The sequence below is a fragment of the Ostrinia furnacalis genome, unplaced genomic scaffold (assembly GCF_004193835.3).
Source record: "Ostrinia furnacalis isolate ACB-3 unplaced genomic scaffold, ASM419383v2 OfSCF0322, whole genome shotgun sequence".
Classification (NCBI taxonomy): Eukaryota; Metazoa; Arthropoda; class Insecta; order Lepidoptera; family Crambidae; genus Ostrinia; species Ostrinia furnacalis.
The window spans coordinates 1,341,422-1,369,083 of NW_021130561.1; the positions used below are offsets into that span (position 1 = coordinate 1,341,422).

At 36.4% G+C, this 27,662-nt stretch overlaps 1 protein-coding gene across 1 annotated transcript; it reads right to left on the bottom strand.

Moving 5' to 3' along the window:
- Nucleotides 1-25,865, bottom strand: LOC114360429 (GTP-binding protein REM 1). Its single transcript, XM_028315143.1, has 5 exons — nucleotides 25,847-25,865; nucleotides 25,145-25,360; nucleotides 4,312-4,397; nucleotides 3,778-3,967; nucleotides 1-393 (listed from the first exon to the last, which is right to left on the bottom strand). Exons 1-5 carry the CDS (start codon nucleotides 25,863-25,865, stop codon nucleotides 119-121), a joined length of 786 nt encoding a protein of 261 aa, XP_028170944.1. The 3' UTR covers nucleotides 1-118.
- Between the last annotated feature and the right edge of the window lie 1,797 nt (nucleotides 25,866-27,662).

The window sequence follows — 27,662 nt, forward strand, 5'->3', positions numbered from 1 at the left end:
TGGAGACCAAGTATTCTATGACGTCACAATATACTACAAAACCGCAACGGCCCGTCACTCCTCGGAACACGTCACTGGCAACAGTCAATTAGACGAACACGGGTCCGTCCTGTTCCACTCACAGTACGTTTAAGTTTTCACAGTTCTTGAACTTGGAGTCTTCTTTGCCGAAGATCCAGGTCAGCATCTGTCTGGCCTTCATACTTGCTCGGACTACGCCCCTGGATTTGTACCAGTGGGCTGGGGAGGATTCCCTGCCTCCTTCTGCGTACTGCTGCCTCTTCAGTCTGATCTGGTTCAGGATTCCGACGAGGAGTTCGTCTACATTGTGGTTGATGCCCACGGAGACCTCGATGAATTTCGCTTTGTAGGTGCAGGCGAGGCATTTGCCGTCTGTAACAAAAGGTGAGGTTACTTTTGTGTTTGGGAACTTGGGATTGTTCATAAATCGAGGAATCGATCAATTTATATTATTTGTACTTAAGCTTGGTCGCATACTTATACAAAACTAGCGGCAGCCAGCGACCTCATAAACTTGGACCCAGTTTTACCTCCTTAGGAGTGGAGTTTCGTAATACCCGTTCTTATAGCGGATGTCTACACCCTAGTTATAGTTTCTGATATATCGTGATTAATCAATGAGTGGTATTTCGCTTAGATTTGGTTGCAATAATGTAAGCCACGTCAGTAATTTATACAGCAGCTGTATTAGTACTCTACACCTAGGTTAAATCAATTAACTTAATCCATCTCATTAAAATGTTCTAGTTCATGTTGTTTTTCATTCCAGGTTGAATGAAATTTTCCACGTGTATTGTACCTAAATCGTAATGTTATTAATAACGCCAGTTTCTATGAATTCTCAGGCGGCTTAAAATTCAAAGCTATTATTCCGGCTTCAGCTTACATTAGCCCTATAAAATGCCAATTTCACTTCAACATGGCTCTTCTGATTGGCTGTTAGTTATATTTAGGGCCGCCATCGGCGAGAATAGCAAGTTTTGGAAATAATTTAAGACAAGAAATGTATTGAAATATTTCTTTAAGATACATTGTGTTTGGCGAGTAACTAATCCTTGCTTAGATAACGTCACGGGTTCATTTCTCACTTGAGACAGAGAATATTACCTATTTTAAAAGTTTTCTGAGTTTCAGAGTTTCTTTTAAGAGTTCGTAATGTTGTTTGATTTACTTTTAATTGTAGCAAAGTGTCGTAAAGTGCGTATACAAGTTTTGATGTGGTACTTATTTTATGTCAAATCTACTTTAACAAGCGAGTACAGTCCTATCAACTTAAGCTGAGAATTGCATTTGTGTGAGTGATCGCCAAAAGTACATACAGTTAGTAAAACACATACAAATAAAATTAATGTTTTATTAAAAGGAACTCCATAAAACACTAGCTACCAATTGGGCCGATGTAACGACACTTGACATTTATTGTCTTTTAATAACGTTCTTTATCAAGAACGAGATCATACTCGTACTTCGATATTTTATTATTTGATCCCCTACGGCTATTTCTTGGTGGCAGCCCTAGTTATACTCAACAAATCCCTGATTACCGTGTAATCCGAGAGCTTCGGTATGACGTCACATTATCCAAAAGCAATTTGTGTGACATTAGGGAACAGTGGCCAGTGACGTCACCGTTGGAATTAGGTACATCGTTTCGGAAATAATAGGGGATAATGAACAATGTTAAATGTAGGTAACATAATTTATTTAGTATGGAGTTTAATATTAATTATTAGAGTAGAAACTGTATCGTTATTAATTTGTCCCATGATTCTGGTATATGGTAAATAGTGACTGATTTTTTTTGCATTGCATTGTCATAAAGCAGTGGTTTTACTTGGGACATTTAAAAGTGCCTTTTTAAAGCTTAATTGCCATAAAAATAAAATACTTTATGACTTCATAAAAACTGAGAGTAGGTAGGATTATTTTAGCTCACTTAATTAAAAAAAGGAACAATAATAAACAAGAAATACTTCAAAATAAGTTTAGTTTTGCTTAGTTTACTACTTAGATGACGCAGCGTAAAACGTTCAAAGTTTATTTAAACAAAGTTCAATAAAACTAGACCAATCTTTGTCTCCAAGGTTCAAGTCGCAGAACGTAGTAACTCAAGTTTTCCCAATTTGCAAGTTGCCCGTTGCGACATAATTCCGTCAGTACCAGCATCGCAATGCGAGCGCCATTTTGTCGGTTCATTAGCCGCCATTATGTGAGCGGTGTGATTTCCCAGGACGGGGAGATATTACTAATTTTCTTTGCCCGAAATTGCTTTTGGATGTGTGACGAGATTGTACAAGTTTCATTTGATTTGTTTATGAGGTACGTTTTGGGTACGTATCTCCCATGACCATCTAAATATACTTATGTATATGTATAACAAAGGTGACTGACTGACTGACTGACATAGTGATCTATCAACGCACAGCCCAAACCGATTGGGCTGAAATATGGCATGCAGGTAGATGTTATGACGTAGGCATCCGCTAAGAAAGGATTTTACGAAACTCCACCTCTAAGGGGAAAACGGGATCCACGCGTACGAAGTCGCGGGCGGCCGCTAGTTTTACTTTATTTATAGACTAATCAAATAAATATGACTAAATTGTTATAGTCGCCGCCTAAAAATCTGATATACTCGTAGTAGTTCCCCGAAGGGTTTACTTTGAAGGAAAGAATCTTCGGGGGAGAATAGAACCAAGGCACGTAAAGGTGAATGTTTGATACTTTGTGTAGACACCTGCCTGCTCCTGACCTGCCTGCCTTCTAGAAGGAAGCTCTGTCTACCACTGAGCACAAATTCCTGCTCCTTCTAAAAAGACGTTCTGTTTACCACTAAAAGCTAGCTCCTACTTTACCTTCTAGAAGAAAGCCTTGTCTATCACTGGGAAGCCAGATCCTGTTGGATTTTTGGAAGGATGCCTTGGCTCCCATTAAGTAGACCCTTAGTAAACAGGCTCTTTATACCTTGTGTAGACACAGCCCTGCTCCTCGCCAGGTCAATCTTATTGGCCACCAGCAGCGCCGGCCGGGCCCGCAGCATGTCGCAGTCCAGTAGCCGGGCCAGCTCCTGCTCTGCCTTCTGGAAGGATGCCTTGTCCACCACTAAAAGATAGGCCCTGTTCTGCCTTCTATAATGTCGCTTCATCTACCACTTAATAGACCCGTACTGAACAATTCTACATGAATGTTTGATACTTTGTGTAGACACCCGCCTGCTTCTGGTCTACCTGCCTACCTTCTAGAAAGAGGTCTTGTCTTCAACTAAAAACCAACCCCTGCTTTGCTTTCTAGGAGGAAGCCTTTTCTATTACTAGGAGAGCTAGCTCTTCATGTTCTTTTGACGTCTTGGCTTCTACTGAGTGGATTAACAAGCCTAGGTTTTCATACCTTGTGTAGACACAGCTCTGCTCCTCGCCAAATCTATCTTATTGGCCACCAGAAGCGCCGGCCGGGCTCGCAGCATGTCGCAGTCCAGTAGCCGGGCCAGCTCCTGCTCTGCCTTCTGGAAGGATGCCTTGTCCACCACTGAGAGCCAGTTATACCTTTTGGAAGGACACATTGATCACCGCTGATAGACCCGTTGCTAATAATTGTAAGAGAAGGTTTGATTCTTTGTGTAGATTGACCTACCTTCCTGCTTGTTTTCCAGAAGAACGCTTTGTATACATTCGAGACTCAGCTCCTGCTCCTCCTCCTATAAGAGTAGTTATCAAGTCCAAAGGTCTCTTCGTAGTTAAGATGCCTAGGTCTTCATACCTTGTGTAGACACAGCTCTGCTCCTCGCCAAATCTATCTTATTGGCCACCAGAAGCGCCGGCCGGGCTCGCAGCATGTCGCAGTCCAGTAGCCGGGCCAGCTCCTGCTCAGCCTTCTGGAAGGATGCCTTGTCCACCACTGAGTAGATCACCACGAACGCGTCAGGCGGTTCGCTTCGCTCGATTTCTTCCTGTGTGGTAAAATAAAGTTTATTAAAATATTAATTATTATTATTTAAACAGCATTTTTAAATGACTAGTAATGTGCCACAACACATAAATAAATCTTTTTTTAATGCAAGTCAGGCAGGTATTTGACCGTAATTGCACATGGTGTTAAGTAACATGCAATCTAGGATGGTACATATTTGCCCTGTAAGTGCCTATTCACTCTTTTAAAATTTTGTTCGCAATTACTGGGAACTATGGGAATTTTTCATTCACAGTAAAAATTTTGATTTCCAAGACGTCCATAACTGTTAATATGTTTAGAGAACTTATAACTACATATTATAGGAGTAAAATAAAAACATACCTTTGAACTAGTGCAGTTAACGAAATATAATTCTGATTCTTCCCCATTTAGCATTATTGACACCTTCTCTTCTGAACAGTCGACGTCTGAAAAGAAAAACAGCCTTTAAATATTGTAAAACATTATAGTATATTGAGATATAAATAAATGTTCTAGAAAGTAACAATTATTGTACGACAGTTCATTGGGGAATAATTTACAAACAGTGAAGTCGTTTTGTCACAAAATGGACGTCGTTTTGTCACAAAATGGACGTCGCTTAGTCACCTAATGGACATGACCTGAATTCTTTATTTTAAAGTAGGTAGGTATACATAAATGACAACAAAACATTTTTTCTGTGCTTGAAACGCATTGAATGCCATTGCAAAAGGGTAACGTAAAAAAAATATGCAATTGTGCAATAATCTTCCAAAATTACATGGATTTACAGAAATTTAAGCTTTTTTGAATTTCAGTTCAACTTTAAATAATGAACAAGTTCATAATTGAAACAACCCTGAAATTCAAAGTTACCCAAGTTGACTGTAGCAACCAAAATAACAAAACATTATTTTTTTAAACTAATTTAAATCATTGAAAATATAATATAAAGCTAAACAATAGCTCAGAATTGCATTAGTATGTAGTATACATCGTCCAGATAACCGGGGCACTCTACAACGGCTCAGGGCACTCTCTGCAACATATTTATCCCGAGTTTTATCCCGTCGATGCAATTTCAGGGGATTCCCCTTTCTTTGGCGGCTCATCCTACATTGAATATTGTATTAATTAGATTGTAGATAACGTTGTTTACCGTGATAAATATTTAGTAGCACAGTTTATTCTTAAAGAAATAAATGTGGGTAACACAGAAGTTGACACGGGGCAAGTGTTTTTATCCATATAATGTGATACATCTTTTTATTTAATGGATGTTTTCTTTATCACAGTAAAATCAATATTAATTTGTCAAAATGTGACAAAATGTTAGCTACTTATAGTCATTTTTGCTCTCACGTATTGAGAAGCAAATAAGTTCGCTCAAGCTAAAAATCTTAATTCAGAAACCGGGCTTTAGTCATCGTTAATATCTTCAAAATCACTAAACAAAGTCCTCATGTAACCCATTGGGAAAAAATATCCCAACGGGTATAAAATACATAAAAAATCAAAATAATTAAGTAATCTAAAGAAAATGCAGGTTAACGAGTTTTTCCCAACAGTGGCAGGGTTACTCGTTTGGAAAAATTTCCCACCAGGGAATTAACTATTAAAATTCACCACCAATTAACAGGGTTACTCGTTTGGGTGTGACTTGTTGGGAACAAGTACTTTAAACTCTCTGAACAAAGTCAAAACTGTATGTCCCCTAACATGCTGTTGTAGGAACTCAAATTAATTCAAAGTTCCGTCTCATGTGCCCCTTTGACCCGTAGTGTCTAAGGCTTAATGAATATTACCTATAAAACTATACCCTTAGAGCCAAAGCACACGACGCGTTGCGGCAACGGTGCGGCGCCGCACCGCGAAGATTTCGACATACTAGTACTTACCACGCAGTAAAAAGTAGTAGGAGTAGTACAGAAAAAAGTTGCTAAAACGGTAAATATCAAACTATTTTTACGTGTATCGTGTGCTTTGGCCCTTATGACTCTACATCCGTAATATTGATGATACCCTTAATCCTGATGCGTAATTTGAGAAGATGGATCGTAATTCCCTTGATTGTAACACTTTAGTGTGTGACAACATTGTCTTGGCCATAATCGTAACCAAATCTCACATAAGGAGGTTAATTCCATTAGAACGGTGATAGATACCGCCCAGTTATGTCGCGAGTTACGAGTATTTTAGGCTATGTTCATATTGTTCATATGTAAGGCGGTTATCACACTGCGCCGCGCTCCGTCGTGGAGCGCGGGGCGACAGATTTAATAATTGTATGCAAGTACCTCAGTTTGTATGGAAAACACGCGCGGCACTTCACACTGACAACGTGTCCGCGCGCGTGATTTTTTATATGAAATCACGCGCTCCGCGGCGGAGCGCGGCGCAGTGTGATAACCGCCTAACGCACGTTAACGCAGGTCAACGCGGAATTAAATTTATAAAGAGTTCATATGACAAGCGCTAACGCGCGTTGCGAGGAGCTCGTCAGTCTGTTTCGATAGAGCTTAGAAAATGGACGTGGAAGAAGCTATTGCGATGGAAGCGCGCGCTCATCTGAACAGTCAACGGACGTTATATAGCTGTCAAAGCGCGCGTCAACGCGCAATCGCCTGCGTCTAGAGACTTTTCCGCGTCAACGCTCGCTGACGTGCGTTAACGCACGCTCATGTGATCGGTTGTATGTGAATACTAAGCTGTTTAGTCGCGCGATCTGAAAACGCGCGTCAAAATCTTGTTATCTGAACATAGCCTAACTGTTTCTGGTGTTGTTCTTAGATTATATTCTTAGCTTCAGTAAAAAGAAAATGCGTGCCCACTATTATAATAGTAAATGGTGATTGGCATTAGTGTATAGAATCCAAATTTTATGAGTTACTACCGGCTGCCCACGACTTCGTACACGTGGATCCCGTTTTACCCCTTAGGGGTTGAATTTTCCAAAATCCCGTCTTAGTGAGCACCTACGTTCTAAAAGAAATAATTAATTGACATTTTATAATAGAATATTGTTGTTTCTGCTCTTACAACTTTACCTACAATAAACACATTATATTAGAACATTGTAACACATTGGATAAAAAAATAACAAAAGAGAGCAATGAAACAACATTTTAACTAGTAAAATAAAAACGTATTATACGCGAAACTCAAATTAAAACATAGTTATTGCATTAATTGAACAAGTTCATTTTCACTAGGATTTTTACACTTTAATAACCAGCAAACTTTAAACTCAAATTATTTCGACACGCAGGAAAATATCATTAAAATTTAATACGTGTCGCGAAAAGGCGGAACCGAATACGAAAGTATCGTTAAAATAAACTTTCCATGGAAAAGGTCCAATTATGGCGCGAGTTGAAAAACGGGGAAATTCTGGAAGATTTTGATTGCATTCGTAAATTGTGAATACAGCGAATGAGGCTGTTAGTACTGGTTTATTTAACAGCAAAAAATACAGCCTAGTGAATTTATACCCTACTTTTTATGAGCAAAACGTGACTCGACCATGGATTTTATCAGAGGATATGACGTCATTCAGTTCCATTAATGACTGATTATTTTTCAATCGTCAGATATCTTTTAACTGAAGAATAAACTTGTCATTTTGACATATTTCCCATACTGAAACTGTCAATGTGCCAAACTTATTCTTCAGTTAAAAGTTATCCGACGATTGAAAAATCAGCCCTAATTCGGGTAAATATTTAGGTATACACTCAGGAAAAACGTTATCTTCTTTACTTGAAAAATATGTATACTTAGCTTTCTATTCATCAACAGTTATAACATTGGAAGCTCATTTGTCACTCAGAACCCAAGTGGGAGTCAAAGTTTAGATTGTGAAAGTAATCAATTTCACTAAAGGATTCTTTGGGGAAATTCATAAAACAATTTAAACTTAAAACTGTTCAAGTACAATCCCATTTTAAAAGACAGTTGAAATTACTTGAACAAAGTAAAATGTATTGCGAGTCATACAAACTTTAGAACAGATTCCTCGCCAAATGAAGGAATTTCTAGAAAGTCAAGTTGGTACCGTGATAATTCATTATTAAAGTCATAATCATCCACTGAAAAAATTAACTATAAATCAAATTGTTTTCTAATTGAAGTACTGTTTGTAGCAAAAATCTTTGAATCTCACCTACTTGTTAACTTAATACTGTAAGGCTGAGTTGCACCACCAAACTTTGACCGTAACTATAACGATAACCGGTGTTTTTTGTATGGAGTTTGATAGATTTTTGACGTTTGTCAAAGTTAAATTAAGATTTTCAGTTTATAGTTTTTCAGTTTAAAGGATACATTTCCTATAATACTGTTATGGTATAATTTCAAATAGTTTCACCCTCAGGGTCTGTTGTTCATGTGATAAATACTTTAGACCTATTTCAGGATGAAATCTATTTATGTTATACGCATGTAGACGCATATTTATTAATGACTTTTCAGAACATAATCCTGACAGTAAAACTAATATTCCCCAACCGAAATGACCTAAATGAAGATAAAGAAATATAAATGAAGCCCCACCAACTCGACTTCCATACATTCATCCTCATCCTCTGTAAAATTGAACTAAAAGTCCTTTCAGACATAAAGCAAATCGCATGGAGCTCAATCTAAATTCCGCATGAGACAGAATTTAGGGCCATAAAGAGTTAAATTGAAAAAGTTGATGGCTTCCCGACACGGATGATACACGATAAAGGGAACTTTGGGAATGTATTTTAAAATGATATGAAACACTCGTAAAATTACTCAACTTTAGAAAATAAGCTATAAATTGTATTCAGGTATGTAACATAGGTTATAGGATGATTAATAAACAATGAGTACGAGGGACGAAAAATAAATATGTAAGCTTTTTAATTTCTAACTTTAATACGCAATTTTTTACCCCGTTATTGTTTTTGGTCAAGGGAAGCGCGGGGTGCGGGGAGTTTGATCCATCCGGGCAATCCGAGCGTTATCGTGTACCAATAACATTCAAACATTAGCGGAAGAATGGTGAGACGCGTCTTCGTGGATGAAACGATCTATAGTTGTCTTTTCAAGAAACCAAATTGATGTTCTCATAATTTCGTGATGCAAGCCACATTCTAATAATTCCACACACTATCAATCTGTCATCTCATACTATAACCGCGTCTAAAATTAAGCGATACACTAAATTAAGATGTGATTTGCGACATGATGTATTTCTGTTATTATTAATTTGTTTTTTAGTTTGTTCTTTGGGATTTTCCAGTCATTTCTCAATGCCTGGCTAAATTGGAGCTATTTGTCAAAATCTGGCTTAGCATTGCGTTCTGTAGAGTATCTATCTATTATACAGGGTGTTACTTTGCATTCTTGCCATATTTACAGAGGTAACTATATTACTGATACTGAACACAAATCCGTTAAAAAATAATGCCCGAAAATTTTGATTTTTAATTTTGAATATTTTATTTTATCGACAATCTGTTAAACACATCACTAACTATCGTAACGCATGCACATCACTTATGTTAGCGATGGCGATGGAGACTTTTTTACTTTTTATTGTATTTTTAAATATCTATTGCAATCTATTGTCTTTAAAATGTCTTTTTGACACTTTTGTAAAAAACTGACAAATCCATCAATCACAAATCACGTTAAAAATAATACAAAAATGACTGAAGTGTATTCAAACAACGAATAATTTAATCAACATGGTGCTTGGAGTGTCTGCAAGACGTCTTAAACGAAATGCTTGATGACGTACCCTTAGCGTTACACCAAATGCTCTACTACCAGCAGGATGGTGCTCCCCCACAATAAGGACGTCAAGTGCGCGAATAATACGTTTGGTGAACAGTGGATTGGACGAGGGGGTCCAGTAGCTTGGCCACCACGATCCTCGGACCTAACACCAATGGACTATTATTTTTGGAGTGACTTGAAACGACCTGGTATGCGCAGAAGAGATAAAAAGTGTAAACGTGTTACGTGAAAGGATTGCTTCAGCGAAACTGTGAGACAAAACGTTTATGTGTTGCGAAAACTAAAGCGAAATACCTACGCTTCGCCATGCTAGACTGTGCCTTCATCAGAACGGAGGACACTTTGAACACTTGCTTCGCAGTACGTAAACTTTGTAAGTAGGAACTCATAAATAAATAATTAATTGTGAATAAGGTGATTTCATTTCATACTTAATTTATTAATTTGTAAAAATAGGGAACAATGTTATAAATTAATTTAAAAGCCTAATAATTATTACGTATTTTTGACGGTCCTAAGCCCGTAAAGTAGAAACTGAGAGTAGAAAGGAAAATCTAAAATCAACTGAAGAGTATTTTAAAATAATTATTATGACTGGATAAAAAGGCTGGTACCCAGAGCCATAAAACATCACAGATTAATAAGAACTAGGCCACGCCCACTAGGTTTATTCCACTTGCACCTGTAGAAAGTGCGAGACAAAATTGGTTTATTCCAATTTGTACTGCAAAACCAAATTTACTAAAAACTCAGTGTATTTTCTTTATGGGAGTCTCTTGTTTATCTTAAATAATAGGTATTGGTCCCTACTTTTATCTCTGTGAATATGGCAAGAATGCAAAGTAACACGGTGTATAAAAGAAAGTCGTGTTAGTTACTCCACTTATAACTCAAGAACGGCTGAACCGATTTAGCTGAAAATTGTCAGGGAGGTAGTTTAGAGCCAGGAGAAGGACATAGGATACTTTTTATCCCGTTCGAAATAAAAAAAAGTCAGCTTATTTATTGCCATTAAGGCGGAACAAAGTTCGCCGGGTCAGCTAGTTTTTAATAAAATATGACAGTATGATTAGTGTTTTTGTATTCATAAAACAAAATGCTATTTTTTGTGATTTACAAACTGTGAATATTCCTTTTCCTTTAGAGGAAAGTAGAAAATGAACTTTTTGGAAATAAACTTTCATATTTTTTGGCTCAGTAGTGTGCACATGGTCTAACCATTGATAACGTGATTCATTATTTTAAATAGGAGAAGCTTTTACATTATCCTACCTCTGACGAGTTAAATTGTTTATTTATAATATGTATACATAATAATATAAGATTTGACACGCCTTGTTCTACTAAAATTATAAGCTTCTTTTCCTTCAGGGAAAAAGGTAGCGATTACATCTGTCACTCATTTCTCCACATTGTACCTAATTAATGTTGAAAGCTCCGTGATCAAACAAAATACAATATAAAGGAAGATTAGAGCAATTCATTTTACAAACCTCCTTTTTCCCTTCCGAGTTATTCCCTTTTGAGTTATTCCCTTTCGAGTTAATTTGTCTTTGTGAATGTAAAGATAGGAATTAACTTTGCCTGGAATGAAAAATTGCTGGCTTGTGTTCTTTCACATCATCAGGGCCTTTTTTGGTAGGTTCACCATGAGGCTGTAGCTAAAAACGGGATAATTTGTATTTACATTTATTTTTTAAATAAACAAGTTACTTTGCTGCGCTGATTACAGATAAACCATCTGATCTTCTATATCAATTTTTTCTTGTTCTTTTTAACAGTTTTTATGAAGTTTGTAAAGATATGTGGTGCACTTCTTTGCTAGCTTTCGTTATTCGCACAATTTACAACATAAGTGTTGCTCTAATTACCAGTAATATGAATTAAATTTCATATCGATATTCCATTCCTAGACAAGTTAAAAATGTTTTAAATTCAATCCTCTAAAAATCCTGTAATCGCTTCTTTTTACTCGACTGCGACAGAAGGAGGGTTATGTTTTTCTTTTTCTGTACGTAAATACTTCGATCTGTGAAGCTGTTACGTAAAAATCTGCCACGTTTTTTTATTTTTCAAAAAAGTTTGGTCACCCTAACCTGTCTCCACCAAAACGGCACAACGAATTCCGCGGTGTGGTTTGAATACTACAGTGTCACGCTCTCAGCTTGTCAACGAGTACATATTTTCATTAGATCTAATATCGGAAGTCCAACTAGATTTATTGGAAAACTTTTGTAGGCTCAATTTCCAGCTTTTTATTCATAAAAGGTATCAATCCGACTTCGAAATTGATTGCAAGAACTCGAATTCGATTAATTGGTTTTATGTAAATGATCGTTTTAATTTAATTTATTTTAGGTAAGTAAGATAATTTGCATATTTTGGTTTCCTTAGAAAACTATAAAATGACCTTAATATTATATTTTTTTAGTCTCTGATACATACTCCAGCCTAATTAACAGCCCATTGTCACTAAAAACATCGTATAGTATCTTCTTACCTTGAAATACTAAAATCGCACGTCGTATCTGAGCGTGGCGCACCCGATCATTGCTTTAAAATTAGGCGAATTTTTGTCAACTTTCACACGGGTGAAGTCGCGGGCAGTAGTTAGTGACAATAAAGTCGGGTGAAGCCACGGGCAGTAGCTAGTGACAATAAAGCTAGCGCCATAATCAACGCATTTCATCGCACGTTGTAGCTGAGCGTGGCGCACTTGATCATTGTTTTAATATTAGGCGAATTTTTGACAACTTTCACACGGGTGAAGTCGCGGGCAGTAGTTAGTGGCAATAAAGTCGGGTGAAGCCACGGGCAGTAGCTAGTGACAATAAAGCTAGCGCCATAAACAACGCGCTATCATCGCACGTCGTAGCTGAGCGTGGCGCTGATAAGCGTTAGCGGCCGGGCGTTGATTGAATTTCCGATGCGGGCCACGAAGTTAGCGGGCTGTTTCAAAAGTCAATTCAAGGTATGAACATTGAAAACAATGAAGACATTCTCTATTTTTTATTGTATGTCACATTTATACTACGTAGGTAAAAAAGTCGCGCTTTTTCGTGCTTCGAATGATATAAATAATTTTATTTTAGTTTTCGCTTTTTATAGTTTTAGTTATCTGGCTCTGTCTTGTTCATTTATTTAAAGCACTGCATTTATAACTGTTTATTTTCTTGGATCATCTGGGAAAGATAATAAGACTATTTAATTCTGCCATTTCAATCTGAACCATAAACAAAAGATAAAAATTATCATTTTTTAACAAACATTGAAACTGGTCTTTCCTTCTATTAAGTTGTAAAAACTGAAGTCACAAACCTGGTGTACACTTTATGGGCCGCAATGGTTTACGTGACTTTGCGAAGGGACGAAAGCCACTTTAAGTTGACGAGTTCTTAAATGTTTCTTTTTACAGTTATTCAAGCTTGCAATGTTTCGCTAACTCATTTCTATTGCGAGAGTAAGGCACTGAAACTTAGCGGCTTATTATGCTCAGAGTTATATGACCTGATTCTTTTCGAGGCAAGAGTGAATAGGCACTTAGTAGGTTAAAGGTTTGTTGGTTGCTTTGATTGAGATTTGTTTAAAGAATAATTAGTGTCTAGACAAACGTAATACGAGTATGCGCAGGAAGCAGTTACTTAAACCAAAATTATGACTAATTCATAAATAAATAAATATAACCAATATTCTTAAAATGAATAAAGAATCTCTGTCATAAATTAACTAATCTAGATTGCATAGCTGTACTTAACAACAGGTAGGGCAAATACCTGCCTAAAATAACTAATTTTTTAAAAGTATTTTCAGTTATGAATTAAATTTTTTGGCATCAATTTTCTGTACTGAAGATGATGATGATGATGACTGAAGATGTGCAAAAAGAGTTTATTTTACAGAGTCTCAGAAAAATATGAAAGAAACCGCTGTTTTCATGGCCCCATCCCCAGCGGAATCATTCTGTATTTCTGACGGCAAGCCCCGATTAGTTCCGCGCATTGACACACTCTTACCGAATCAATTTGATTCGGTTTCGTCTGCTTCCTTTTTCATCTCCAGAAAGATTTGTTTCAACGGTCTTTTTATTTTTATCTTATTTCGAAATCTGTAGATTTGTTGCCAGCGGTGCGATTTGCTTCTGGGATTGGTTGTTTTTTTGTACCGTTAACCCCTCGTGGTAAGCTAAATAAATATGCTTGTGGGTTCAATACAATAGTCTAATGGCAGCGGCGTGCGAACCCGCGAACCTTCGGATTCTCTATTCGGATCTCAGACACCATTGGGCCACCATTCAAATCCTAATATGTAACTTAAAAGTGATTAAGTGATACTTACGTCACACCTTAACCCTTAACCAGGCTCTGGTGGTCATAGAGCCCACATCAATTAGAACTTTATGCTGTAAAGATACGGTTGAAAACCAATGACTTTTTTGAGCCTGGTTAAGGGTTAACTAAATTCTTAGTAGGTATCATATACCAGACCTTTTTAGTCATCTGAATAGTCGATATTATATTATTTCGAAGTCCTTTAATCTTTATATTTAATTCATGTTGGGTTCCAAGACAGCCCCGGTTACTCATCCCTCGGGAGTACTCAAACTTCTCTGGTTCATCGGGGACTAATCTGTAGATCCTGGAAATACTGAGAAGGATTTTTTCATAAATTGAAACGGGAGGTGGAATATTCCCGTAAATTCATCGGAATTTTTGTCCTAAAAGTCTGCATGCATACACGGAGCTTTTCATGCGAGCTTTTAAGCAGCTTCAGACTGATCTTTATTGTATAAAAGCACCTAGTATAGTAAAAAGAATTATGTAAAAAGCTCTACAAGAACTTCAGGTTGTTTTGTTAATTAAAGTCTTTTATTTGACAATTTTGTAAGCACTACCTATTTAAAAGTCTATGGCTGAGTTGTACCAACTTATTTTAACCGTAAGAGCCTTGCCACACTGGCGGATTACAAGCGGTTTCAACGCGGAGTGGCAAGGTCCTAACTATGACAATGACCGGTGTTTTTTGTATAGAATTTGGCAGCTTATTGACGTTTGTTAAAGTAAGATGGTGCAACTCAGCCTATGTACACTAATTTTGACTATGGCTTTGACCTATTATTAAATACACAAAATGCCACAGATTTGCCATTGTACAATACATAACGTAGTGTACCGTTAGAATGTCTGTTCCTATCTGTACTACCTAATCCTATACGATAAGATCCACAATATAAATTACGTTTAACGTACGTAACATCTACCTACGCACTTTTCCTCGTGTACGATTATATCGTGCCTTTACGAGAGCTCAAAGGTTCCGCAGTGCAGTATCGACGGCCTATCTTGGTTTGCTTCCAGAATAATACGCTAGAGGTCGCGGGTTCGATCCCCGCACAATGCGTACATTTGTGTGCATAAGAAAATCTACATTTTATATTGATGGTGTCTTATATATTAATAAAAAACATGTACATACTTAGCTTGTTTGTTTTATAACTTATAAGTTATATTTATAAGTTATTAAAAGCTTTATTTAGTTTGTGACTCTAGGACTCTGTGTAAAATATTAAAAGACATTTATTTCAAATAATAAACTCTATCTATAAACGACTCTCTTAACAACCCGCTTTTTTGGTCTAATCCCATATTTAACGCACATCATTTGTAGTAGAGACGGTAGAGACAAGAACGTATAAGCAACAGCGTATTTGCCATACATTTTTATTGCAAAATATCTCTTAATACAACTACATAAGGTTATAAAATATAAGCTTGATGTGCCATCGTACTATGAGGTCTATGAGTAATATTAAATCCGAAACAAGAAGTCGTAGTAACTACACAAACAATTTAAGCTGGTAAAACTTATTCTTGAAAGTTACGGAATTAACTTATGTGGAAGTTGGTTTTGCGGGCATGATAAAATGTCGCCTCTTTTTGTCCTCATTTGATGCCATAAGACTAGGACTTTAAGGTCTATTTTTATTGTAGCTGAAGAATATTTTGTATGGGTTTACATAGATGTCTACGAAAGAGATCTGACAATGTATAGGGAAAACAAAGGATGGTGATTTTCATGAAACAAAACGAATCGACTTATTTTCAGACTTACTTATCCCTAAAATCCACTAAAAATGTTAACTTATTTGAAATTTGAAAAAGATTAGGTACTTTTAAATGTAAATTTATATATTGTTGTTGTTGTGGCTTTGTATTATTGTAACCAATATGAACTTACCTACTTAAGTTAAGTTTTCCAAATAACTATGCAACTACCTAAATAACGTCACAGCTAAATCAGGAAAATCACCTATTGACTGCTTTTAAAACTACGAGGTATTGGTGGTCAAATACCTACCCAATTTGATACATTGTACTTAAGTTTGTTGGCTGTGCAGTTTTTAATTTGGATGAGTTCAACTTCGTTTTACTCTCTTGAATAAAATAAAATCTGAAAAAGTAACCGTTATTTTTATAACCGCATCAGAGGTTCGCAGCATTTTTATCGAAACCATTTGCGGTAAAATCGGGGTCCATCTTTATGTGATTGAAAGAGGAAAATTGAACGGCCGTTTTATTTCATTTTATTTGTCTCGTTAAACATTGGAATTTCAGCCGTACTGCATCGATTTAGAGGTCCTAAGTTTATGTGGGTAGTGGGTAGTTTTCAATCGGTTGCCGGTCAGTCACACACGCCCGTCAGCTTGGCTCTGGAATTGATTAGAGCTGGGATATATCGGCTGGATAGAGGGGTGGAAAGGAAAATAAATGTCGACATAGGCATAGAGTAATGGAAAACACAGATTAAACACTCTGTAAAACAGAAAATCTAGTTTGTGGTATAATCTTGTTGGTATTTTATTTTAAAGTTAAGAATGAGGCGTGATTAATTGGTATTTCTAACTCAGAACGGGTAAACGAAACGGTTACACGATCTACATTATGATAAAATTAATACGTACAAACATTTCTAATGAAACACTGAGTGGATTATTATTTCCCACTAAATTATCTATGAAAAAAGTTGAACTGATTTTTAGACGCCTTTTGTGCTATAACTTGCAGACTTGAAATACAATGTTTATAGAAAAAACCGGTAAACCTTTGGCTATGTCCTGAATTTATCACACATTTTCTTACTATAAAATCTGTGCAGGGCAAATTGACACTTCCTGGCGATGTTCACTGTTTGTTTTCCGATTCAATTGGAGCGGCGAGGAAGGGTGCAAACACGATCAATAAAGAATTGACAGCGGTCAACATACGCCAGAGGTTCTAAATCTTTGGTGCGATTTTAATGTTTTTCTTTGGATTTTTGGAGTTATTGTGTAGTTTTTTTATAAATATTTAATCTTTGTTTATGCTATAAATACTTTCAATTTTAAGTAAGTAATATGTATTTTTGGGGTAAAATAAAGATGTGTATGTGTATACTTTTGCCATTACTTTAGTGATGAAAAAGTGAAAACGGTTTTTACTTTTAGACGGCTCAAAATCACATTGGGATTTAAAAAAAATAATATCAAAAGCTACACCAAAGTTACTTAAGAAGCCGATACATAATACGAAAAAGAATAATTTAATTAATGTTTAATGTTCCTCTTTTTCCCTCATAATTTTGACTAAATCTCAAAAGATGCCCGTTGAAACGAAACTCCTCAAACTCTATTATGCACATCATTAATAAGGATAGCAAAACAAACTTACTCTACATTAAACCACCCTATTGTAATACAGAATAATAAACATACCCATATCTTATATCCCAGTAACATAATAAGCAACTTATGCTCAAGTTTCTTTGTCCTTCGGGACTTATCCCTTTTTGAGATAACGCAGTTAACCCTTTAACAATCATAACATTTTTCATTGTATTTAGATCTTAAGACAAGCGGAGAAGGTTCAAAATATGGTGGGAACTATATTCCCACTATCGTATAAAGGGTTAAATTTTACGAAGTATGAGTATTTTCGAGAGGGGCTTTATGGAGGATTTATAAGGTAGTGGCTAGTGGGTCACCTTGCAAATTTTCTTACTATCAAACCAAAAAAATGATGAGACGAAGCAAAAAAATGTAATGCACAGGACGTTGTTAGGCATATTGTAATTAAAGGCAATTTATAATAAAAACTACCAAGTAGCCAAAATCTCAATCAAAATTAAATATCAATCCTCGTTCAATCAAATATAAAATTAGCTGCGAAATACTGAACAGAATTATTATTAACTAGCGGCCGCCCACGACTTCGTTCGCGTGGATCCCGTTTTACCCCCTTCATCTATCTTACTCGGTTTAGATTTTTTCATATAAATGTTTTTTCCCGCTAACTCCCGTTCCCGTTGGAATTTTGCAACATCCTGTTGTAACTAAGCTTTAAGTTTACTAAGGTACCTGCATGCCAAATTTCAATCGTCTAACTTAAGCGGTTTAGATTTTTCATACAAAAGGATTTTCCCGCTAACTCCCGTTCCCGTGGGAATTCCTAAGTATCCTATAACCTGCCCAGGAATATGAAGAATAATTGTACCAAGTTTCGTTAAAATCCGTCGAGTAGTTTTTGTTTCTATAAGGAACATACAGACAGACAGACAGACAGACAGACAAAAATTTTATTGATTGCATTTTTGGCATCAGTATCGATCACTAATCACCCCCTGATTTAATAAGTTGGGAGCCGAAGTAATTATTTTACTCTTTGGTTGGGAGCTTGAAATACCTACGTCAATTGATTGAATTTCACCGAATAATTAGAATTAAGACATCCTGAGCCCATTTTAAAGATTAATTCAACATTTATATCATAGAAATGAAACGGTTAATCCTTTACGGCAAACGAATTATTTTCTTAATTAAAGGGCTCTCATCTTTATTGGCTTGGCTTCTTAATTAAAACAATAACAGACAAAGCTAACTGTAGCTTTGAAATAATTGATTACCGACGAGTTAGCGGATTAACATTTTTATTTAATTAAAGGGCTGAAAAGCCCGCCAAAATTCGTCCGAATTAAGATTTGTCAGCAAAATGTACAGTCGATAAAATAATCTGTGAGTATTTATTTTAGGTATATGTCTATTAATGAAAGGCTTAAAATCAAATGAGGAAAACCCTTGTTGTGCTGGCGTATATATTTTTTTGAATCCCATTTTTTGAGAGATAAGCAAAGTTTATATTATTTTTAAACATTATGGAGTTTTTGGTTGGAAATGGAAAGAGTCGAATTGTTTGACTACCCTGCGAGCGAGGGTAGATATGTGCACTTTGGTAAATCAGTCCCATAGTAAAAGGGAATAGTGAAATATAACATACCCAGGTATCAAACCGGGGTTTATTCATATACACAAAACAATATAAGTAAGTAGGTATTCTCTATGTTTATAAAACCTAAGTAGATTGGTTTGGGAATTAAACGACTAGTTTTCGAATGTTTATGTAGGTACTATAGGTGTACTTATGTAGGTACAGTTGAGTTCATAAATATTTTTTCAGTGCCAATATTTTAAAATATTGTAGTGCAGTAAGTAGCGCAGTCAATACTTGAGCTACAGCAACATTTTATATGATTACATCTTATTGGTGTTTGAGTTTGTGTTGATATATTACATTGTGAAAACTAAATCAATACTTTGAAACATTGGCACTGCCAATATATTTATGAACTCGACTGTATTTATTGCAACACAAGTAACTATCAATCTCTGTTCGAGTGGATTTCATTACATAAGTACTAGCTTTCCGCCCGCGGCTTCGCCCGCGTGGGATTTTGTCTGTCACAGAAAAACTTTATCGCGCGCGGTCCCTGTTTAAAAAAACCGGAATAAAAACTATCCTATGTCCTTTCCCGGAACTCGAACTATCTCTATGCCAAATTTCATCAAAATCGGTTCGGTGGTTTAGGCGTGAAAGCAAGACAGACAGACAGACAGACGGACAGACAGACAGACGGACAGACAGTCAGACAGGGTTACTTTCGCATTTATAATATTATAGTATAGATCTACTGGTCCTTTTTACCAGAGTTTTTACTGTGTCACAAGCCGTTGGTAAGTCAGTCCGATAACACCGGTTTGCATAATTAACGAAGTTTACTCTCAAACGTTGCCGTTGACATGTTTTGTTGGCGTTATTTGAATTTGTCCTTTGATTTCAACAACGCTTTTTGAGGGGTTCATGTTTATTTCTAGTCATATTCTGAGCACGATTTGTATTGATAGACGGATGACTTTGATCTTATTTTGAGAAAATGGACCTATATTATAGAAGTCTATGTATAATGAGTGTGAATTTAAATAATTCATTTTTTAAAGTTTATATTGTTTTATATCTGCTGAAAGAGTTACATTTCAGAGTAATACCCTAATCTCTTGCTACTAGTGAAGAAAAAATGGAATTTTTGATATTCAGAACAGTTTTTCAGGCGGTGAAAAACCATCTTTAGCCTTTAAGTAAAGCAATCTCCAATTTGAATGATAATAGAAATTTTGTGTGAAGTGAAAGTGCCTGAAGAAAAATATAAAAGGAAATACTTCGTTCAAAAGAATCTGTAGTAAACGTGCTAATCTAATAGAGAAACAAAACGGCACGCCAAAATACAGTGTGAGTCACGTTAAAGTGTACATATGAAAATAGATGAAACTAGACCTATTTTTATCGACAAAAAAGAGGTCAAAATTTTTTTGAGATTTTTTTTTAATTTTTTATATAATTTTTTTTCTTCCAATTCCTTATTGTAAAGAAAACGTAATAACTTGTAAACTAAGCGGTATATCCTGATAAAATAAAAACAGTAATAATGCTAAATAACAGGCAATACTAAAAAAATACATAAAATGCACAAAAAAGGCCAACAGATAATAAAAAATTATACTTTTTGAAAAAAATCTGCGTTTAAATTCGTGTTTTTTTGGTTATTTGATAAATTTCTCCAAAAAATGCCCCTATAACAGGGGGTTTTTATTACTTTGTATTATTTTCTATCGTATTATCTTTGTAAAACCAAAAATCGCATGTCTCTATCCCTATCACAACATTTGCTATAAGCGTTTGAACAAAGGCCTGCCACAACATTATTCTCCGCTGCAGGTAGAGAAAATTTAAATTTTAACTAAAATGCTTATTTTACTTCGAAATCTTTTGTTTTTATTTGAAATTTAACTTGTCTTTATCTAAATTACAAATCTAGAGCCATTTTCAGTTTCGTTGTTAACGAAGCGTTGAATAGCGCGCCCGGAGAGGCTTAGTTCAAACGATCATTGCAAATGTTGTGATAGGGATAGAGACATGCGATTTTTGGTTTTACGAAGGTAATACGATAGAGAATAATACAAAGTAGTAAAAACTACCGGTTATAGGGGCATTTTTTTGAGGAATTTATCAAATAACCAAAAAAACACGAATTTAAAAGCAGATTTTTTTCAAAAAGTATATTTTTTTATTATTTTTTGGCCTCTTTTGTGTATTTTATGTATTTTTTTAGTATCGTCTGTTATTTCGCATTATTACTGTTTTTATTTTATCAGGATATACCGCTTAGTTTAAAAGTTATTACGTTTTCTTTACAATAAGTAATTGGAAGAAAAAAAAATCTATAAAAAATTTAAAAAAAATCTCAAAAAATTTTTGACCTCTTTTTTGTCGATAAAAATAGGTCTAGTTTCATCTATTTTCATATGTACACTTTAACGTGACTCACACTGTATAACCTCAAACGAGAAAATACAAAACAAAAACGAAACGCGATCCGAAAAAAGGCAACGGTGGCGTTCCCATACAGCCCATTAGCACAACGCTCAGCCAATCTAGCGCAGAAAAAGTTATTACGAGCGCGGGAACGAAACGAAAAAGGAACAACTGGCCAGTGTTCCGTGCACAAAGGAGTTTTTTTTTTCAAAGTTTTTTAAATTACTCTGTGATTACCTCACGCTCGCTTGCATGTTCGGATAGTGCAAGGATAGAAGCAAGTGCGAGGATTGTGTGACAATATGAGGGAAAAGGTGGGAAATTGTGAATTCCAAATAGGGAAACTAAAAGACTACACATCAAGTCCTGGCAAGGCTGTATTTCAAAACTACCATGTCGACGACTTTCTATGACTTTTGACAGCATGTTTGACTGCATAACGCTCTGGTGGGTTAGGTTGATAAATTACACGTAATTCATTAGGTACTTATTTTCTGGAACTGAATTCTTTATGGCTGCTGATGCAAATTCGATTTGTCACTGCTTACACAAATGAATGACTAGATAACTGGAGGTTACTACTAACTAGGTACTATGGTTATAAGGTACAATTTTTTGTGTAAATTAAACAAAATATTTTGTAGTGAGCTAAACCTGTGTGCTTACCATGAGTAGGGTTGCCAGGTCCAAAAACACAAAAGCCGGACTATGTGCTTCATTTGGCCGGACATTTTACCCTAAAAGCCGGACGGAGGGGGGGGGGGGGGGTTGCAATTAGTGACATCGGTTATTTTGGCCGGACACGCAATCAAAAAGCCTAACTATGTCCGGCTTTATCCGGACGCCTGGCAACCCTAACCATGAGTATAGGCGTTAAGTGTGCTCGCTAGCGACTGCGTAAAAAAATGACATTAAATGTATGACACATTGTGTAGCGCCCCTAGCGGCTACTTTCAAGAAATTAAATCTTCAGAGATTTTTTTGACGGACTCGCTAGCGAGCTCACCTAACGTAAACTCATGGTAGGCACACTGGTTTGGTTAGGTTAGGTTTTTTTCAGTGTAATAGAGTAACTTATTAGTTCTCTGTGGAGTAGCGTTTAAAATAGGTGTCTAGAGGCGGGTTAATAGTAACTTTTTTACATATTTATCGAAAACTATCTAATAACGCAGGTTTCACTTTTATTAATAGTTACATCATGAAATAAATTTCTCCATTCGTTTAAGTGCTTTTCCACTCTGCACTAGTGTGTCAATTATTGAATAAATTATTATGATGATGACGATGGTGAATTATAAATGACAATAATGGAAAACGTGTACATGCTGAAGACAAGGTCACAATAGTTTATTCACTATTTACTATGTAATTTCCTCAGAAAACACACAATTGAGTATTTACAGAACTCTGTAAATACTTGACAGTGTTTGCAGACTAAAATGCTATTCACATGGACCTATAAAAAAAGTCGGACGGATTCTCATCAACAAAATACTGTGACGTTAGGATACACCAGCTTGCCTGTACGTACAGGCCGGCACGCACACATTCACACCCTGTTACACCACTTCGAGTGCAAACTTCACACAGTTGACACATTTAAGCAGCAAAAAAACAACACGAATACGACATGTCTTGTGTGATGAAATTGTGTAAAAACCGTTCGGTTCGAACAAACAAAAATTAAGGAATCACATTTCACAGGCAAAATAATAATCCAATCACTTATTTCCCGACATTAAAATATTGAAATGAATTGAAATCAAACGTCATTCACTCGAAAAAATAATACGTCAAAGACCAGTGTTCTCAGTTATTTACGTGGGAAAATTACCCGAAATATGGGAAATTAATAATAATTTTAGGACTTTTTAGTTATTTATTACGCATACTATGGAAATAAAATAATTTATCATAATAATTGTGTTTTAATGGGATATATTTTCATAGGCAAATTTGATCCCCCCCAAAAATGTGGAACTGCAAAATTCAAATTTTCTTACATTGATTTCAAGTCAGTGTCAGGTTGTATGTTAAAAAAATCTATCAGAGATAATAATAATATATTGATGATGCATAAGATTATGATTATATGTACACAAGATTCGTAATTTGTAACTGCGTGAATCATTTTTGATCAACATTATGGACATAACTACATACCCTGACACACTGACTTGCAAACAATGTAAGAAAATTTGAACATTGAAAATTTCGCGCCTACCTCAACGCATTCACCTTTCATCCTTTTAAAATGGCACGGAATAATTCTGTCTACATTTCCAAGTAACATCTGCCGATCTATGTTTTTCTTAAAATAAATGGGTAAAATGTTTTGGCTAACATGGCATCCCTAAATTCACTCACACAATAGACAAACGCCAAAATTTTGCGTCACAGTTTTGTTGTAGCGCGAGTTCCGTCCGCCTTTTTTTATAGGTCCATGGCTATTCACTACTAAGTTTACAACGAAACTAAGTTGCTTTAATTAATTTTAGTAAGGGGAATAACGACTTTGTTTCATTAGTACAATAACCATTTGCATACATTAGGTATTTTGTTATAAAATTAGCTGGTAGACAATTTATTATTTACTTGATTATATTTAAAGAACACTGAGGCGACTTATATCTTTTCAAGTATGCAATCTTTGAATGATTTCCCTTTCTTAGTTATCTTTTGGTACGTCAATAACTCACTCCTTCGGAACAAATAGGATGATTCCATACATTGTTTGCGAGTGTGCTATTTACATCTTTTTAGGATGCAATCTATCTTATTACTTTTCCTATCTTTTTAATCTTATGTCTGCAACTGTAAGTAACTCATGGTAGGATTTTAATGGAAAACTATCGATTCACGTTCATACGATCGCCTGTAGTATACCAATACAAGTTTTCGATGGCAACTCATGGTAGAGCTAAGTACTCAACTATGAAGTTTACTTTGAAAAAGTTGAGTGTTTTTCAACTTCATAAACGCTAAGCGCTTCAAATTGAGTGAGCAATTTTCCCAAGACCTTCAGTTAATTAAACGCTTGGTTTGAGTTATTAAGTAACTAGAATATACTTATTTGGGTTAGTTACTTTTTGTACAAACATTTGCACAAGGTACGTGTAGTTACCAGATTATTTTGGGAATTAATTACCTTTGTTTTTGTGAAGTTTTAATAGAGTAATAGGAACCTTGCCTTGCATTTCACGTAAACACTACGTACTATAAATTAAAAGCCTGTGGTGACCAAGGTTTGTATGTCAATAGCTACAGATAAGTGCCTTGCGATTCTCACTTCTGGTCCCCATTATTATATCGAAGCAGAGAAAGGTTTTAGAGCCATAAAAGAGCTCTTTGAGTCAAATAATTGAGAGTACTTAGTGGACAACTGACTGTAAAAAGATGATTGCTCCAAATCTGCCTGGTTAGATATCACCATCATTATTACTTCTTCTTCGTGTCGACAACAAACCTACAAAGTGCCAGTCCAAAACTCCGCCACAAGAGTGGTGCTGTCAGCAGCATTCATTGAATCCTCCTGAGTGCAGTTGCTCGGGCACTCAGGGCACGTCATCATGTGCTTCATCGACCATTACTACGACGACATCATCATCACGACTATCACCATAATTTCGACAGTTAGAGGTAAGACAGCCAGTTCCTCTGTGGCTGAGGATTCTAGGTACTGATTGTCACTTTGAGATGCCAAAAGTATTTAAAAAACATTGTATAGTTTAAAATTATTAAAAACTCACCAGCAGGTCTGTCGTAAGCATTAATACACTCGCTTGTCTGAAACTGGTTGATGAGCGCCGTCTTGCCGACCCCTGGTGCTCCGACCATGGCCACCCTGTGACAGGCCACGGGCCTGCGCTCCTGAGGTTCTGGAGCTGATTGAGCAGGAGATGAGGGCGCGAGGCTGCCTGAACGCGACCGCCGGCGCCTGAAGGAGTCCCCTCGGTTGACTATGCCTGGAAAAGGAGAGGATTGTGAGTTACCAAGATAAGTGTCAGTAGTTTTGTATGGTTCTGGTAGAGAAGAATAGGGCTGTTCTTCCCGAGGAATTCGTAAAAGGCGACGAAGGATCAAATGGACAAATGTGGGTACATCAGGCATTCCTATTTCGTCTGGCCAAACCTTTCATTTGCCTTACCAGAGGCTGAATGAAGCACCTAGATGCGAAAAGAGGGTCAGAATACTCAGAATAGAACCTTACTCTTCTCATGGACGTAGTAAAAGGCGACTAACGGGCAAATGTCAAAACCAAAAATATTTATTCAATTTAGACCACAAGTGGCACTTATGAACTTCAAAATATAGTAAATAAAAAAAGGTAGCCCTTATGGGGCACTTTACATGTCTCCTTATCTTTTGGGCCCTACCAGCGCTTCGATACAAATATATTATGGCAAGTGCTGAGAAGAAACGCCGGAACAAACTCAGTCACCACTAGTTGCCTGCCTGAACATCAGGCATTTCTAATTCGTCTGGCCGAACCCTTCATTTGCCTCTGGTAAATAAGAGAGGGTCAGAATAGAACCTTACTCTTCTCATGGACGTGGTAAAAGGCGACCTAGGGGCAAATGTGCGAACATCAAACAACCTTAAATCGCCTGGCCAAACCATTCATTTGCCTCTGGTGAACACTAGAGAGTCGTGTTGATAGAATGAAAACTATATGATCTAATGAGGTGTAATGAGTTCGTGGGAGATCCATACACAAGGCACACTTATCATCATCATCATCATCTTAGCCATAGGACGTCCACTGCTGAACATAGGCCTCCCCAAATGCTTTCCATGCTGCCCGGTTGGTAGCGGCCTGCGTCCAGCGCCTTCCTGCTACCTTTATGATGTCGTCGGTCCACCTTGTGGGTGGACGTCCCACGCAATTAGGTCCACTTATAAAATATTTAATATTTTTCTTTCTTTCTTTCTTTCTATAAAGATTGTAACCGGTCAAAAGGGAAAGTGACAACTATTTTGGTCTGACACTACTTCGCCAATGCATCACATGATTTATGTACGAGTACATTTATTATTGGCTTACACATGGTATGATGTACTCGAATAGTAAACGTGTGGGTGAAATGGGGTATACGAGTTCTAAGCTACGACTATCGTTTGAACATAGAGCTTTTCTGATTGATTCTGACTGGCAAAGTGATGATTCATGAAAGGTTTGGTCATCTATACTCTATACTAAATTACTAATATTATAAATGCGAAAGTAACTCTGCCTGTATGTCTGTCTTGCACGCCTATCCCACTGAACCGATTTTGATGAAATTTCGCATAGAGATAGTTTGAGCCCCGGGAAAGGACATAGGATAGTTTTTATCTCGGTTTTTGAAACAGCACGATAAAGTTTCCTGTGACAGAAAATATTCCACGCGGGCAAAATTGTTATTATACCTACTGCACATTCAAAATCCCATAACAACCATGACTCGTTCCATTTCACTGCAGCGCCCAGCTAATTATAAAGAGGGCGGGGTTCCTGCGTCCGCGCATTGACGTCACGATGCAGTCACGTGGTATGCGCACGAGTCGATGTTATTGTTGTCCCAGTTTGCACCAGTAAGGAATAAGGAATATGACGGTGTTGTTTTCGATTTGGATTGTATTCGTTTATTAATAAAACTGGAAATTATTTGCTTAACTGTACTGTTACCATTTTATGTAAAAAAGAGGAGTCGAAATAATCCTTTTTTTTAGTCTAGCTTTATAAATGTAACAAACACTCTTCTTTTTATAACGAATGTTTTTGCAATCAGGGTTCGTCAGGATCCGTTGTAAATTACAAAAAAATATTTATATCCCGGTAGATTACCCTAACACAAAATAAATCGCACGCACACATTGTATTTTTTTAATTCTCCTGCCATTTATCGGAAAACAATTAAAAAGCAATTCTTTGTGTTTTGCTGATCTCTCGACCAACCCAACTGTGTAATAATAGCAAGACAATCAAATACCTATGTATTTAATTATTGAATGGACTTATTAGCTCTCGGTGATTATACACTTGGTACGGTTAAGTTCAGTATTAAACAGTGCCGGGAGAAATGTGGGCAGGCCTCCTACTAGGTGGATGGATAGCTATGGGTAGCACTTGGATTGGAACAGCTCAGTACCGGTCGTTTTGAAAATCCTTGGGGGAGGCCCGTCCAGAGGGCTTAGTGTGAGTTTAACGAAACGTTTAAGGAAACGTTCAAGAACTAAAATTTTCATAGGTACATTTTTTTAACGCGCTAACTAGTGAGGACTTTT